The sequence below is a fragment of the Loxodonta africana genome, chromosome Y, assembly GCF_030014295.1.
Source record: "Loxodonta africana isolate mLoxAfr1 chromosome Y, mLoxAfr1.hap2, whole genome shotgun sequence".
NCBI classification, from domain to species: Eukaryota; Metazoa; Chordata; class Mammalia; order Proboscidea; family Elephantidae; genus Loxodonta; species Loxodonta africana.
In genome coordinates, this window is record NC_087370.1 from 6,099,249 (window position 1) to 6,116,014 (window position 16,766).

General features: G+C 42.7%; 1 protein-coding gene across 1 annotated transcript; it reads left to right on the plus strand.

The window, feature by feature from the left end:
- The first annotated feature begins 12,246 nt into the window (after window positions 1-12,246).
- Window positions 12,247-13,272, plus strand: LOC135229010 (E3 ubiquitin-protein ligase RNF113A-like). Its single transcript, XM_064278754.1, has one exon. The coding sequence runs from the start codon at window positions 12,247-12,249 to the stop codon at window positions 13,270-13,272; it is 1,026 nt and encodes a 341-aa protein (XP_064134824.1).
- The last annotated feature ends 3,494 nt before the right edge of the window (window positions 13,273-16,766 follow it).

Consider the following 16,766-nt stretch of genomic DNA (forward strand, 5'->3'; position numbering starts at 1 on the left):
CATTCGTGTGAATATGTCATAATTTATTTATCCATTCATCCGTTGATGGGCACCTTGGTTGATTCCATCTTTTTGCTATTGTAAACATTGCTGCAATGAACATGGGTGTGCATATATCTGTTCGTGTAAAGGCTCTTATTTCTCTAGGATATATTCCGAGGAGTGGGATTGCTGGATCATATGTTAGTTCTATTTCTAGCTTGTTAAGGAAGTGCCAAATCAATTTCCAAGGTGGTTGCACCATTTTACATCTCCACCAGCAGTGTAGAAATGTTCCAATCTCTCCACAGCCTCTCCAACATTTATTATTTTGTGGTTTTTTTTTTTTTTTTTTTTGGATTAATGCCAGCCTTGTTGGAATGAGATGAAATCTCATTGTAGTTTTGATCTGCATTTCTCTAATGGCTAATGATCGTGAACATTTCTTCATTTATCTGTTAGCTACATGAATGTCTTCTTTAGTGAAGTGTCTATTCATATCATTAGCCCATTTTTTTAATACGGCTGTTTGTCTTTTTGTAGTTAAGTTTTTGCAGTATCACATAGATTTTCGAGATCAGGCGCTGATCAGAAACGTCATAGCTAAAAACGTTTTCCCAGTCTGTAGGTAATCTTTTTACTCTTTTGGTGAAGTCTTTGGATGAGCATAGGTGTTTGACTTTGAGGAGCTTCCAGTATCTAGTTTTTCTTCTGCATTCTTAATAACGTTTCGTATACTGTTTATGCCATGTATTAGGGCTCCTAACATTGTCCATATTTTTTCCTTCATGATCCTTATCATTTTAGATTTTATATTTAGGTTGGTCCGTTTTGAGCTTGTTTTTGTGCATGGAGTGAGGTATGTGTCTCGTTTCATTTTTTTGCAGATGGATATCCAGTTATGCCAACACCATTTTGTTAAAAAGACTGTCTTTTCCTCCATTTAACTGTTTTGGGGTCTTTGTCAAACATCAACTGCTCATAAGCGGATGGATTTATGTCTGGATTCTCAATTCTGTTCCATTGGTCTACGTGTCTGTTGTTGTACCAGTACCAGGCTGTTTTGACTACTGCGGCGGAATAATAGGCTGTAAATTCAGGTAAAGCAAGGCCTCCCACTTTGTTTGTCTTTTTCAGTAATGCCTTATTTGTCTGGGGCCTCTTTCCCTTCCATATGAAGTTGGTGAATTGTTTTTTCCATCTCATTAAAGAATGTTGTTGGAATTTGGATCAGAATTGCATTAAATGTATAGATCGCTTTTGTAGAATAGATATTTTTATAACGTTAAGTATTCCTAGCCATGGGCGAGGTATATTTTTCAACTTACGTGTCTTTTGGTTTCTTACACAATTGTACTGTAGTTTTCTTTATATAAGTCTTTTGCATCACTGCTAAGATTTTTTCCTAAGTATTTTATCTTCTTGGGGGCTACTGTAAATGGCATTGATTTGGTGATTTCCCCTTTGATGTTCTTTTGTTGCTGTAGAGGAATCCAACTGATTTTTGTATGTTTACCTTGTATCCCGATATTCTGCTGAACTCTTCTATTACTTTCAGTAGTTTACTTGAGGAGTCCTTAGGGTTTTCTGTGTATAAGATCATGTCATTTGCGAATGGAGATACTGTTACTTCTTCCTTGCCAATCTGGTTGCCCTTTATTTCTTTATCTAGACTAACTGCTCTGGTTAGGACCTCCAACACAATGTTGAGTAAGAGCAGTGATAAAGGGCATCTTGTCTGGTTCCCGATCTCAATGGGAATGCTTTCAGGCTCTCTCCATTTAGGGTGATGTTGGCTGTTGGTTTTGTATAAATACTCTTTATTATGTTCAAGAATTTTTCTTCTATTCCTATTTTGCTGAGTTTTGATCATGAAGGGGTGTTGAACTTTGTCAAATGCCTCTTCTGCATCAATCGATGAAATCATGTGATTCTTGTCTTTTGTTTTATTTATGTGGTGGATTACATTAATTGTTTTTCTAACGTTGAACCATCCCTGCATACCTGGTATGAATCCCACTTGGTCATGGTGAACTATTTTTTTGATATGTGGTTGAAGTTATTGGCTAGAATTTTGTTGAGGAGTTTTGCATCTACGTTCATGAGGGACATAGGTGTATAATTTTCTTTTCTTGTCGTGTCTTTACCTGGTTTTGGTGTCAGGGATACGGTGGCTTCACAGAATGAGTTTGGTAGTATTCCATCCTTTTCTATTCTCTGAAATACCTTTAGCAGTAGTGGTGTTAACTCTTCTCTGAAAGTTTGCTACAACTCTGCAGTGAAGCCATCTTGGCCAGGGCATTTTTTTTGTTGGGAGTTTTTTGATTACGTTTTCAATCTCTTCTTTTGTTACGGGTCTATTTAGTTGTTCTATGTCTGTGTTAGTTTAGGTAGGTAGTATGTTTCTAGGAATTTATCCATTACTTCTAGGTTTTCAAAATTTGTAAGAGTACAATTTTCATAGTAATCTGATGATTCTTTTAATTTCAGTTGGGTCTGTTGTAATATTGCCCATCTGATCTTATTTGGGTTATATTGCTTCCTCTCCTGTTGTTACTTTTTCAGTTTGGCCAGTGGATTATCAATTTTGTTGATTTTTTCAAAAAGCCAGCTTTTAGTTCTGTTAATTCTTGCAATTGTTTTTCCGTTTTCTATTTTGTTTAGTTCAGCTCTAATTTTTGTTTTCTTCTGGTGCCTGTGGGTCTTTTCTTGCTATTAGTTCAAGTTGTAGGGATACTTCTTTGATTTTCGCTGTTTCTTCTTTTTGTATGTGTGCATTTAGTGATATAAATTGGCCTCTGAGCACCGCTTTTGGTGTGTCCCAAAAGTTCTGACAGGAAGTGTTTTCATTCTCATTGGATTCTATGAATTTCTTTATGCCATCCTTAATGTCTTCTATAAACCAGTCTTTTTTGAGCAGGGTATTGTTCGGTTTCCAGGTTTGATTTCTTTTCCCGTTATTGATTTCCACTTTATGGTTTTATGGTCCGAGAAGATGCTTTGTAATATTTCAATGTTTTGGGTTCTGCTAAAGCTTGCTTTATGACCTAGTATGGAGTCTATTCTAGAGAATGTTCCATGTGCACTAGGAAAGAAAGTATACTTGGTTGCTTTTGGGTGGAGTGTTCTGTATATGTCTGTGAGGTCAGGTTGACTGATTGTGGCATTTAGATCTTCTGTATCTTTATTGAGCTTCTTTCTGGATGACTTGTCCTTCACCGAAAGTAGTGTGTTCAAGTCTCCTACTATTATTGTCGTGCTGTCTATCTCACTTTTCAATGCTGATAGAGTTTGTTTTATGTATCTTGCAGCCCTGTCACTGGGTGCATATTTAACATGGTTATATCTTCCCTTTAATTATTATATACTGAACTTTCTTATCCTTTGTGATGGATTTAACTTTAAAGTCTATTTTGTCAGAAATTAATACTGCCTGGCACTCCTGTGGCTGCCTCTGGTCCTCAGTCAGGATCCTGGGGTCAAACCATTGATGCCATGTGTCCTACATGAGCCCCATGCACTTCCCATGGGTGCTTGGCTCTGTTTGGAACTCTGATGGATTCTTATGAGGCAATGAGAGGTCACATATGTGGGGGCTGCGGAGAGGGGGCTGTGGATGCAGAGGCTGGAGTTGGCTGGTGTGTAATGGGGTGGGGTGCTGAGGTCGTGTAGAGGACAACGGCTGCTCAGCAAAAAAAACTTGAGTAAGGAGAACCTTGCCTTTTGGAGATGAGGTACTGGTTGTGGCTGCCTGGAAACCCTGCTGGTGGAATGGTTAAGTGCTAGGGCTGCTAACCAAAGGGCTGGCAGTTCCAATCCACCAGGTGCTCCTTGGAAACTCTATGAGGCATTTCTGCTCTGTACTGTATGGCCGCTATGAGTAGCAATCGACTCCGCAACACTGGGTTTGTATCTTTTGTTTTTGAGTGACTGACTGGCATGGACATTCAGGTCACCGAAGCTATTTTTATGCTGCCTGTGGCCTCTGCTCCTAGTCCCCGGGAAGGTTTGCCCTGCTCAGGACAGGGCCAAAAGAGTCATCTGCTGTCCCCGCCTCAGGTTTTTCTTAGTGTGGATGCTGGCCTGGCTCTATTCCCCTACCTGTGTCCCCTCTGGACACCATGCACCCTCCCCACCCAACTTTCTGCTCTTTTAACCCTCTTCCCTCTCCCACCTCCCACCACTCTGAGGCCCTTGGGAGCTCCCAGTGAAAGGATACTGCTTTGACCCAGAATCCTGGGATGCCCTGGATGATGGTGCTTCTGTGGTCCAGGTAAGGCTTACAACTCTGCACCAGCTTGCACCTCAGGCGAAAATAGGGCCTGTTGGCCTTGGTGTTCATAGGCCATATCTCCATCTGAAGGGCCTCCAGGGCCTCCAAGGCCTCCAGGAAGTGCTGGGTGCTGGAGGGTCCAGGCGATGGTGGCCTGCTCGGCCTGGGGCTGTTCACAGTGCTCCTGCTCCTGGGCCTGTTCCTGCTCTTCCACCTGTTCCTGCTTTTCCTCGTCCCCCACGGCCACGACATCCACCTCCTCAATTATATCCTCCACCACCACCTCCTCCTCCTGCACCTCCGCCGTCCCCCTCCCGGCCCCGCTCTCCTCTACCAGCACCCCACAGAAGACAGCGGCCTCCTCAGGCGTCTCATCCTGCGCCTGCGCACCAGCTGTGACTTGCTCCGCCTTGGCACTAGAGCTCTCGGGGAGCTGCTCCCCAGGACACGCTGGGTGCCGTCCCTCTAAAGGGCCACTTCGCAGGTCGCTGTCCTCTCAACCTCCCAGAGCAGCCTGGCCTTCTCCAGGCGGCACCTCACTCGCCATGGGGTCTGGTGGCCGCTGGGGCAGGTGTCGAGGGCAGGGCTGGGGGAGAGCAGGGGAGACCTCCTGGGGATGGTAGACCGACATGACTCCGCTCAGTCGCTCTTCTCAAAAGCCTCAGCTGGTGGATACAGAGTATGCGCGCCTATCCCGCGCTCTGCAGATACATTCTGCACACTTTGGCTGGGTATATGTTTTATGGATATGCCTGCAAAAATCTTGAAGAGAACACTAGCAAAATCCAACATAATTAAAAGGATTATATTCCATGTTCAAACAGAAGGTATTCCCAGTATACAAGTGGGCTGAATATACAAAAATTCATACGCATAACACAGCTCGTTGAGAGAATGAAGGGCAAGTTTACATCATCTCAGTGCAGAAGCAAACTGGACACAACCCAACAGCCTTTCATGATGAAAACCCTCGAACTAGAATTAGAAGGATGCTTAAGCTCAAAAGGAAATTTATTAAAAACCCCAAACTGGCATCACAGTCAATAAATACTAGAAGCACGCCACTATTACCAAGAACAAAACTAGGATGCCTGCATTTGCCATTCGTATTGAGCACTACGCCCGAAGCTCTAGCCAGAGAAATTTAGCAAGATATAGATGGCATCAAATTTGAAGTGAAAAAGTAAAACTATCTCCTTCCACATATAACATAAATTTATAATAAAAAAATTCCTTAAAATCCACAAAAAAGAAAAACAACAAAAAGCATCAGAGATAGTAAATAACTTAAAATTGTAGGACACAATAACAAAATGAGCTAAGTCCAATGTATTTCTCTGCACCAGTAATACACATCCTGAAAGGAAATCATTAAAACATTTCCACTTAAAACTGATTCAAAGTTTAATACAAAATAACTATATTTACATAAGCATAAAACTGGTCACTAATTTACCGGCAATGTCTTTCCATGCTCGTTTTTCAGAGGAATGCTGCCCTCATGGAATTAGGTGGGAAGTGATCCCTCTTCTTCAGTTTTCTGAAACATTTTAGAAGGATTGGTGCTAATTCTTTAAATGTTTGGTAGAATCTATCCATGAAGCCATATGATCTTGCGCTTGTCTTTGTGGATCAGTTTTTGATGAGTGACTCAATCTCCGCTTTTCATGTTGTTATCAATAGATGGCTTCCTGTCCCTTCCACCTCAGGGAAACTCCATGCACAACGGAATGAAATTCTCACCTGTTCTCTCCAGTAACTCTCCAGCTTCCTTCCTCCCTCAGGTGGTATTTTAGGGAATTAATGCCTAGGTCCTCACTGATGATCTGATAGTAGAAACAGGACAGATTATGCCAGGTTCAGCCCTCATTTCCAAAGCAGCTAGGAACATACCAAAGCATTTCTGATCCCACCTACAGAGGCCCACCTCAGCACTCCTGTTATATCCTCAGAAGTTCAGACCAGAGAACCAGTAGAAGAAGTGAAGACTGCTGTCATGATGCCTGCATCTCTGAGTCTCATGTTCACAGTCTGGAACTACTGGGTTAGAGTGGAGTGAGATGGTGTACACCTTGGAGAAAAAGGAGAATGCAGGGAAGGGGCTGGGTCATGCAGACACTCTCCCCTACCCATCAAGGAAGCCACTTCTTACCAGTGATGTTAAGGACATACTCTTCCATGATGACTTCATTCCAAAAATAGGGGTTGCTCTGAAAGAGAAATGTGATTTTTGCATTTGTTATTAGGATGGATGAGCTTTTCCACATGGGAGAAAGGAGTAGATGGGGACAGCAAGAACATCTTTTTAGGAAACCTGCCTTTCAGGGAGCTCTGCCCTTGTCTGTTTTCATGAATGAATATTTCCCACTCCCCTCCCCTGCCTGACCTCTGTCCTGACCTCCAAACTTATCACATAGCTGAGTGTGTCTTCCTCTTCCTCACTGATCATGGCTGACATCTGGGGTGGTTCATAATCTGCATGGGGTCAAGGAGCTTTCAGAGGCCAGGCAGAGAAGGGCCAGCACCAGTCAAAACCGACCTGGCCAGAAACCAGTGCTGGGATAGACAGTCGCCCACACCTCCTATCATTGCCACACATACCCCTACTACCCCACAACCATGGTTCTTCCTCACACGTCCCTTGGGGCACTGAAGTTGGCCTTTGTGCTCATCTGAAGCTCTTCGAAGACTTACAAGCCTCACTCGCCATGGGGTCTGTTCGACACTGGGGCAGGTGTCAAGGGGCGGGGCGGGGGGGGGAGGAAGAACTCCTGCGGACAGTGGACCGACCTGGCCCTGGTCAGTCCCTCTTCTCAGTCGCAAATGTTTATTTTTTTGCTGTGTCCCGAAGCTTCTGATAGAAATGTTTTCATTCTCACTGGCATCTCCAAATTTCTTTATTCCATCCTTAATGATTTCTATAATCCACTCTTTTTTGAGCAAGGTATTGTTCAGTTTCCAAGTGTTTAATTTCTTTTCCGATTATTGCTTTCCACTTTTATGGCCTTATGGTCAGAGAAGATGCTTTGTAATATTTCAATGTGTTGGATTCTGCTAAGGCTTGCTTTATGACCTAGTATGTGGTCTATTCTAGAGAATGTTCCATGTGCACTAGAAAAGAAACTATTCTTGGTTGGTGTTGGGTGGAGTGTTCTGTATAAGCCTATGAGGTCAAGTTGTTTGATTGTGGCATTTAGATCTTCCGTGTCTTTATTGAGCTTCTTTCTGGATGACCTGTCCTTCACTGAAGTGGTGTGTTGAAGTCTCCTGCTATTACTGTGGAGCTATCTCACTTTTCAATACTGATAGAGTTTGTTTTATGTATTTTGCAGCCCTGTCATTTGGTGCATAAATATTTAATATGGTTATATCTTCCTGGTCTATTGTCCCTTTAATCATTATATAGTGTCCTTCCTTATCCTTTCTGATGGATTTAACTTTAAAGTCTATTTTGTCAGAAATTAATATTGCCACTCTTACTCTTTTTTGATTGTTGTTTGCTTGATATATTTTTTCCACTCTTTGCATTTTAGTTTGTTTCGCTAAGTCTAAAATGTTTCTCTGGTAGGCAGCATATAGAGGGATCTTATCTTTTAATACATTCTGCCACTGTCTCTTTATTGGTGCATTTAGTCCATTTACATTCAGGGTAATTATGGATAGGTAGGAATTTGGTGCTATTGTTTTGAGGTCTTTTTTTGTGTGTTGTTGACAGTTTCTTTTTGCCCCTTGATTTTATGGGCTGAGTAGAATTTCTTTATATATTGTCCTTTCCTCATATATTTGTTGTTGATTTTGTTTCTCCTGAGTCTGTATTTTCTCCTTGTATTTTATTTTGATGAGTAGGACAGGTTATCTCCTTTGTGGTTACCTTATTATTTACCACTATTTTTCTAAATTTAAAACTGACTTTTATTTCTTTGTATCGCCATATCTTCCTCTCCATACGGAAGGTGTGTGATTACATTTCTTAGTCACTCTATTACTTTAATGTTGTCTTCTTTTATATAATAACATCGCTGTTACCCTGTTTTGTTTTTTCTTTTTTAATAATCTTGCTTTGATTTTTTGGATTTCCCTGTCTGGGTTAACTTCTGGTTGCTCTGCCCAGTGTTCTAGTCTTGGGTTGATACCTGACATTCTTGATTTTCTAACCAAAGAGCTCCCTTTAGGATTTCTTGTAGTTTTGGTTTGGTTTTTACAAATTCCCTCAACCTGTATTTATCTGGAAATGTCTTAATTTCACCTTCATATTTAAGAGACAGTTTTGATGGTATATAATTCATAGCAGGCAATTTTTTCCTTCAATTTTTCAAATATGTCATCCCAATGCCTTCTTGCCTGCATGGTTTCTGCTGAGTAGTCCGAGTTTATTCTTATTGGCTCTCCTTCATAGGTGACTTTTCATTTACCCCTTGCTGCTCTTATAATTCTCTCTTTATCTTTGGTTCTGGCAAGTTTGACTGTAATATGTCTTGGTTACTTTCTTTTAACATCTACCTTAAGTGGGGCTCGATGAGCATCTTGGATAGGTATCTTCTCATCTTTCACGATATCAGGGAAGTTTTCTGCCAACAGATCTTCAACAATTTTCTCTCTCTATTTTCTGTTATCCCACCCATTCTGGTACTACAATCACGTGCAGGTTATTTCTCTTGATACAATCCCACATAATTCTTAGGGTTTCCTCATTTTTAAAAAAATTCTTTTACCTGATTTTTCAAAAATCTCAACCCCGGCACTACTGACATTTTAGCTCAGATGATTCTTTGTTGTGGGGCCTCTCCTGTGCATTATAGGGATGTTTCACAGCATCTGTGGTCTCCACCCATTAGATGCCAGTAGCACAGCCCCCCCAAGCTGTAACAGCCAAAAATGTCTCCAGACGTTGCCAAATGTCGTCTTGCGGGGCAAAATCCCTCCCAGTTGAGAACCACTGATACAGACCTATGTATGAACCGATGAGGGAAGATCTCATCTCTGAGATGTCCTATCAGATAATACTAAGAAATAACATGTACAGGATGATCCCATTTTTTACAAAACTGTATGTATAGATAACATGCACATGTATGGGAATATACAGAAAAAAAAAGCCTAGGATGGTACACAGCAAAATGAAAACAATGGTCACCTCGGGAGAAAGGAGGAGGATTGCATGGGTAGCTATGCGTGCTGAGGTGGGGGAGAAAAAGGGCCTTTGATTTTTACCCTTTGTATTTTCAAAATTTTTTATACAACACATTCAGAAATCACTTACGTCATTTACAAAAAGATGTTAAATGAACTTGGACAAAGCACTCGGCAAACAGTAGGGCACTAAACAAATCTAAGCTCTCATATCAGTTGACAAAACAGATTTCGACAGGTGCTTGATTGTACTTGGCTCATGATTTCATCCACAAACAACTACCTATGATGCACAATTTGTTAGGGATTAAAGCAACACTATCATTTCTCCTTACGATCAACGATCCACTACGCTCTACGTTAAATACAATGTTAGATGATTCTTTAGGATAAGGTACTTCTCTTCCACTGTGATTTAGAAAGTACTATCAGTTAGTCTTTATTTCTACTCAAAAATCTCAAGAAGCAGCATTAGACTCTGCTGAAGTAAAATTAAGGCAACTTGACCATCAAGTCCAAAACTCCACATTGAAACGACTCACCAAATTCCACCTGTTCCCCTCCCTATCAGCACTGTATCTTCACGTTCCTTGCTCACATTATCTTAGGGCTTATTTCCTTTGCTTCCATCTTAAGCCTACTGCAACTTTGTGTTTTGGCTTGGTTTTGATACACATACCCTTTGATCTAACGTAAAACACATCCGCCCAGGTAGCAATCTGAATTTCCCCCCGATTATGGCTTCTAATCAGACTTTTGCATTTCCACAAAAGATACTGTGGTTGGATTTTGGAGGTACCAACAGTTTTGCACTCTAGACAGATTATTCCAATGGAAAGAAACTGCTGTCAAGTGCTAACAGTAAAATGATGGTCCATGTACCAGTTCAAGGAATTTCAGAGTACAGTATTTACAGATTTTAAGATCTACAGTATTATCTAGGTGTCACTGAATTCAAAGTCCATAATTTCCAATGCCGCTGAGCCAAATAAACCTTAAAAAAAAAGAAAAAAAAAAGCTTAGAAATTAACCAGAAGGGAGGGAAACATTTATTGAGCTTGTATCAAAGATAACGCTGAGTTCCTCACACAGGTATCAAATACTGTCATACCACAAAAACTCTATCAGGTAGTCTTTAACAGTTTTGTTGCACAACTGAGGAAACAGAGGGTTAGAGAGACTAAAAAGACCTAAGTAGAGCAGAAATTCAAATCCAAGTCTGTCCAACTCTAAAGCTCGTGTATTTCCCACCTGGATACACAAATTAGTGGTCTTAATCGATCCTCTTTTCGTTTCACTAATATATACCACTGTCATTTGAATTATATTTTTAAAGTCGAATTTACAAGGTTTAAAAATGTACACATTTATACAAAAGAGCAGTCACCGAAAACTCACTCGCAAATCTTTTAAAACTAGTGTCTAACCACTCTGTAGGTCAGCTGCAGTCATCAAAAAACTCAGTCGCAAATCTTGACTTATTTATTTATTTTAACAGTGTCTAACCACTCTGTAGGTCAATTGCTCCCAGGCTCCTGAATTACACAGGCCAGTAAAATCTCAAAAACAATCTGGGAACTGACAACGACATTACCAATTTTTTATGCTGACAAATGAGACAATGAAAAAAATAACTACCAACTGGACAAGTAGTATAGTGTAGGGGCTAAGGACAATGGATATGGCTCCAAACTCAGCTCTACCACTTCCTTACCACCTATGACCTAGGGGGAGGCATAACAGAACCCACCTCAACCCTGACAGGTGACTGGCGTCATGGTCATCTTACCTTTGATACATAGTAAAAATTTCACCCCAGAGACCCACCTATCTCTTTCCATCAAAGTCCACTGGTACGGAAAACGGACAACCCTTTCTCCTACAAACAGAAAACAAGTACTATTGCAGTGTATACAGATGATCGACCCAGCTGATGAATCTCAGAACTTTAAAAAAGCGACATTCTAGAAAGAAGCAACAATCGCTGAAATAGAAGCCAAATTAACAAGGCCAGAATCTTCTAAATAAAAATCAGGCCACTGAACTTCAGAATTAAGAGGGTCAACATGACTTCTTATACCTTTCTATTTTAATCAGCATCGCTGTCTTTATCTCTTTTTTTTTTTTTTTTTTTTTGAGAATAGTTTACTCGTTATCTTTTAGGACACCAACGAACAAAAACAATAGCGGTGGGTAACACGTGAAGGACAATCGAAAACCAGAAAATAATGTTATACCATTACTGTATTCCAGGGATGACGTGAAGGGCTAGGAAGAGGGAAAAAATTAAAACCTGATGAGAAAAATAGGGTCTTGGGGTAAATTCCTAAAGGCTTGCAAGAGAAAACAGGAAATGAAAAAAATGTCAACGGAATAACCTAATTAAGAGTAGAGAAATGTGGATGCGAGAAATGAAAATCAAAACCGAGCCAGAAAGAATAGAGAGAGATTAGAGGTCGAGGAGAGTGGGGACAAGACTTATTTTCCCCTTGCTGAGGGGTGTGGGCCACTCCCGGGATGAACAAACACGTCACCATGACAGCGATACCGGGGAGAATCTCGAACCAGATCGCGGCAGAACGTCCTTCTAGGTTACTTAGAGGTGACCCGCTTTCCGGCTTCCTTCCCGGTAAGCTCCGCGGCGCTCCACGAGTGAGGAGCGTCCCTCCCTTCGCCAGAGGAAGCGACGGGGTCCGGTAGGGCTCAAGGGCGTGCGCGATCACGCCCTCGCGCTCTGGGGTTTTTGCGGTGTTTGCTGTGGCCTCTTTTCCTCCGACGCGCAGCAGAGCGCAGGGCGTGCTCTCACTTGACGGGGCCCGCGCTTTCCGACACGCCGGAGCCTCTCTGGAGCTCGGTTCTCCAAAATGGCAGAGCACCTTTCTCCAGGAAAGACGGGAGACCAGGTGTGCACCTTCCTCTTCAAAAAGCCTGGACGAAAAGGTGCTACAGGCCGCAGGAAGCGCCCTGTCTGCAGCCGAGATCCCGGAGAAAGCAGCAGCAGCAGTGAGGAAGGCAGCACTGTGGTTCGCCCGGAAAAGAAGCGGACGACCCACAATCCGATGGTACAGAAGACGCGTAGCAGCGGTAAACAAAAGGTGGCTCACGGCGACGGGAGCAGCGAGGAGGAGAATGAGCTCGAGAGTGTTGGCGTGGACTACACGTCCACTGGCTCAGGGGGACCCGTGGGGCCAGAGGATATGGGTGCAACCGCTGTCCACGAGCTAGACACAGAGAAAGAGCGTGACGCACAAGGCATCTTTGAGCGCGGCCAGAAGATCCAGGAGGAGCTGAGGGGCAAGGAGGGTGACAAGATCCATCGGGGAATCAACAATTATCAGAAATACGTGAAGCCCAAGGATACGTCTATGGGCAGTGTCTCCTCGGGGATGGTCAGGAAGGGCCCCGTCCGAGCTCCCGAGCATCTACGTGCCACGGTGCGCTGGGATTACCAGCCCGACATTTGTAAGGACTACAAAGAGACTGGCTTCTGCGGCTTCGGAGACACCTGCAAGTTCCTCCATGATCGTTCAGATTACAAGCATGGGTGGCAGATCGAACGTGAGCTTGATGAAGGTCGCTATGGTGTCTACGGCGACGAAAACTACCAAGTGGGAAGTGACGACGAGGAAATACCATTCAAGTGTCTCATCTGTCGCCAGACCTTCCAAAACCCAGTTGTCACCAAGTGCAGGCATTATTTCTGCGAGAGCTGTGCGCTGCAGCATTTCCGCACCACCCCACGTTGCTATGTCTGCGACCGGCAGACCAATGGCGTCTTCAGTCCAGCGAAAAAAGTGATTGCCAAACTGGAGAGGAATCGAGCTGCTGGAGAGGATGGTGCTTCCGATTTCCCAGAAGACCCCGATGAGGGTCCAATTCCCGTTATTTAAGTGTCTCCTAATTCTCCAATCACAGAATAAATGTTTTGTTGTTTTGGAGATCCTGTGTCCTGACTTTTTGGGGAAGGTGACTGAGGGGAGAAGGCAGGTACTCCAGTAGGGTCCTCAATGACTTGTAAAAGCGTCAAGGTGGGTACAACCTGGATTTTTAGTGCTGAGATAAACACTTTACCTGTGTGTAGCATATACGTTTTAGAACTCTTTGGCATAAAATATGGGGATGGGATTTTTGAAGTTTGAGAAAACAGCTAGAACGTGCTTGAAGTAACCCAGGCTGCGATGGGAGCAAGAACTGGACCTGTTTATTGTATCACGTTTCTGTCACTTAATAGTTTGCTAAGGACGTTCACACATCTTTGTCGGGAGCCCTGAGGGCCTGTACTAACTTCAAAATGCACCAGAGCCAAAACGTGGGGTGAGGGGGTGGAAGGAAGAAGGTGGTTGGGAGACTGGTAGCTAGCACCACAGGGAGCATGTATGGTCAGTGGTCCTTGTTCTCTCTGAAGCATCTCTTGGTAACCATTCCCCCCTCCACCGCACTCTTTCATAGATGATAGAAATAGTCTATGCTGTGCTGTCCAGTATGATAGCCACTAGCCACATGTGACTCTTGAGCCTTTGAAATGTGGCTTGTGGCCAAGTATTGGACATGACAGTTCTAGATGGAACTTGCGAACCTGCAGAAGGCAAAGACCTAATATCTTATAACTCATTATCTGCAATTATCCATGTTCTCAGAGACTATAATAGAGCTGGTCACCCCGCCGTATAGTTAGTCTATGTACGTCTCTTCACAATTACTTTGTGAACTCCTTCAGTGACTAGGCCAGTGCTTATTAAAGTAAGCTCAGAGAGCTTTGAAAAGGGAGACTGGGGACAAAGCCTTAAATGCCAAGGTAAGGTGCTTCGACTGTATTTCTGTAGATAATGGGAAGACAGCAGAGGATTAGGGAAAGGAATACAGGCTTTTTTTTTCTTTAATATTTATTGTGATTGCAAGCAGAGCCTTGGTTGTGCAGTGGTAAAAAGCTCAGATGCTAACCAAAAAGCTCAGCAGTTCGAATCTACCAGCTGCTCCTTGAAAACCCTGTGGGGCAGTTCTACTCTGTCCTAACGGTAGCCATGAGTCGGAATCGGCTTGATGGCAGTGGGTATAGGTGGTTGCAAGCTATAGGATGGATTGCAGGAAGATGGAAGACAAGCAGGGAGACCAATTAGGCCAGATCATTAGCACATGGTTATTGCTCTAACTAGAACTTGGGCTTATCCCAGGAAACATGCAAGAATAAGTTGTAGGGTACAGTGTATTTTATTCACATTCATTAATCCCTTTAAAGATATTCTTTGAACAGCTGCTGTGCCAGGCACTGTGCTTGGCACAGGGGGTATTAGCAGCTTCTGCCCTCATGAAGCTGGACATTAAACAATGACAAGTGTGATGGAGTATCACAAAAGAGTGCACAGGGCTGATCTCCCAGGATTAACCCATGCCCTATTTTGGAGGACTTCAGAGACATAAACTCACTTGAGATAATGTGGTACATTCTATAAGAAAGAATGCACAAAGTAAGATGGGGATACTTGAGTAATTGCCTACTACCTCAGAGGCAGCAGTGGTGGTTCAATGGCAGAATCCTTACCTTCCTCTGGGAGACCTGTGTTCGATTCCCAGCCAACGCACCCCATGTGCGGCTACCACCTGTCTGTCAGTGAAGGCTTGTGGGTTGCTACGATGCTGAACAGGTTTCAGCAGAGCTTCTAGACTAAGACAGAGTACAAAGAAAGGCCTGGCAATTTACTTCTGAAAATCAGCCAATGAAAACCCTAGGGATCCAGAGGTGATTATTGCAATTGTTGTCAATAAGTTGTACACCTGTAAAAAGTTGAACTGGAAAAAGCCGTGTTGTAGATATATTTACAACAAAAACAAAAAGAGAGTAGCTGCTGAGGCTGTTCATGTACAACCAAAAACTTCATGGGATTTGGTTCCTTGGTTTAGGGTCTTGGTTTCATGGGGCGTCCTAGTTAACATGATTAGTGCTTCTGTTCTACCTCCTAGTTCACTGCATAGTGCCTGGGGTCTTAAAAGCTTTCAGGCAGCTATCCAAGGCACAACAATTGGTCTCTATTCACCCGCAGCAACAGAGGGAGAAGGAGAGTCAGGAATAGGAGGAGGATATGGAATGTGGGGTTAAGGGCCTCCATGAACAGCTGCCCCTTTGCCATGAGAGCAGAACTGGATGCTGCTTGGCTGCCACTACTGAAAACTTTGATCAAAGCTTCTGTAGAAGTATCCTGATCAAAAGGTGGGAAATGCAGAATAGACTTGCAAATTCTCATGGACTCCAGGCTTTTTGGAGCCATGCAGGCTGGATGAACCCCTGAAACCATTGCCCTGAGATGATCTTTAAACCTAAAACCAAAAATATCCCCTGAAGTCTTCTTAAAACCAAACAGTAGTTTAGCTTAACTAGTACAGAATGTCATCTTTGAACATTGTGTTCTTTTAAGATCTATATGGGATCAATTGATAACAAGCAACTCAAAAGATTAGATAGGGACCTTAGGGAGCAGTGTTAATGGGGGAGGAACAACTTAGAAAAGGGTTGAACAACTCAAAGAATATAATCAATGTCACTGACTTGTACATGTAGAAACTCTTGATTTGGTGTATGTTTTGCTGTGTATATTTTCAACAACAACTAAATTAAAAAAAATCAGGAAGGAAAAGCAAAGGAAAAAAAAAAGTATTGATTTCTCTCCATCATTCAGCTCTTTCTCCAGTGCTGGCTTTATTCCGGGACAATATGCTCTGTCCTCTGGTATCCGCAAGCTCACGTTATCCTTGCTTTAAGCTCACTCAATCTGTCACTAAAAAACCCCCTCTGGCTCACAATGGTCCATTCCACAACTGATCATGGGGATGACACAGGACCAGGCAGCATTTTGTTCAGTTGTGCATGAGTTGAGGGCTGACCTGATGGCAATTAACAACAGCTTCCTTCATTTTACAAATATTGGTCGAACTTCTAAATGTCAGGTATCGTGCTAGGTAGGGGTGTGAAATGATGAGCAAGAAAAAAGCATCACAGCAAAGATGAGCTTGCAGCTGTATGCTGAAGAATCCAACCTAGTCTCAGAGGTCAGGGGAGGCTTCCCTAGGAAAATGACTTTCACACTAAGACCTGAAAGGTAAGTAGGAGAACAAGATCCCAGGCAGATGGACAAACATACTAAGGACCTAATGTGAGAGATTGGCTTCTGCTAAGAAAGCAATCTAGGATGACAGGAGGAAAGAGACAAGGTAGTCAAGGCCAAAGAGCAGACACCTTGCAAGTCATGTTAAAGACTTTGGACTTTATTTGAAGGGCAAAGGGACAACATCAAAGTACTTTAAGAATGGAAGCGAGATTATCAGGTTTGATTTTTGAAAAGATAATTCTGCTGTATGGAAATGGATTGAAAGGGAACCAGTCTGAGGCAGG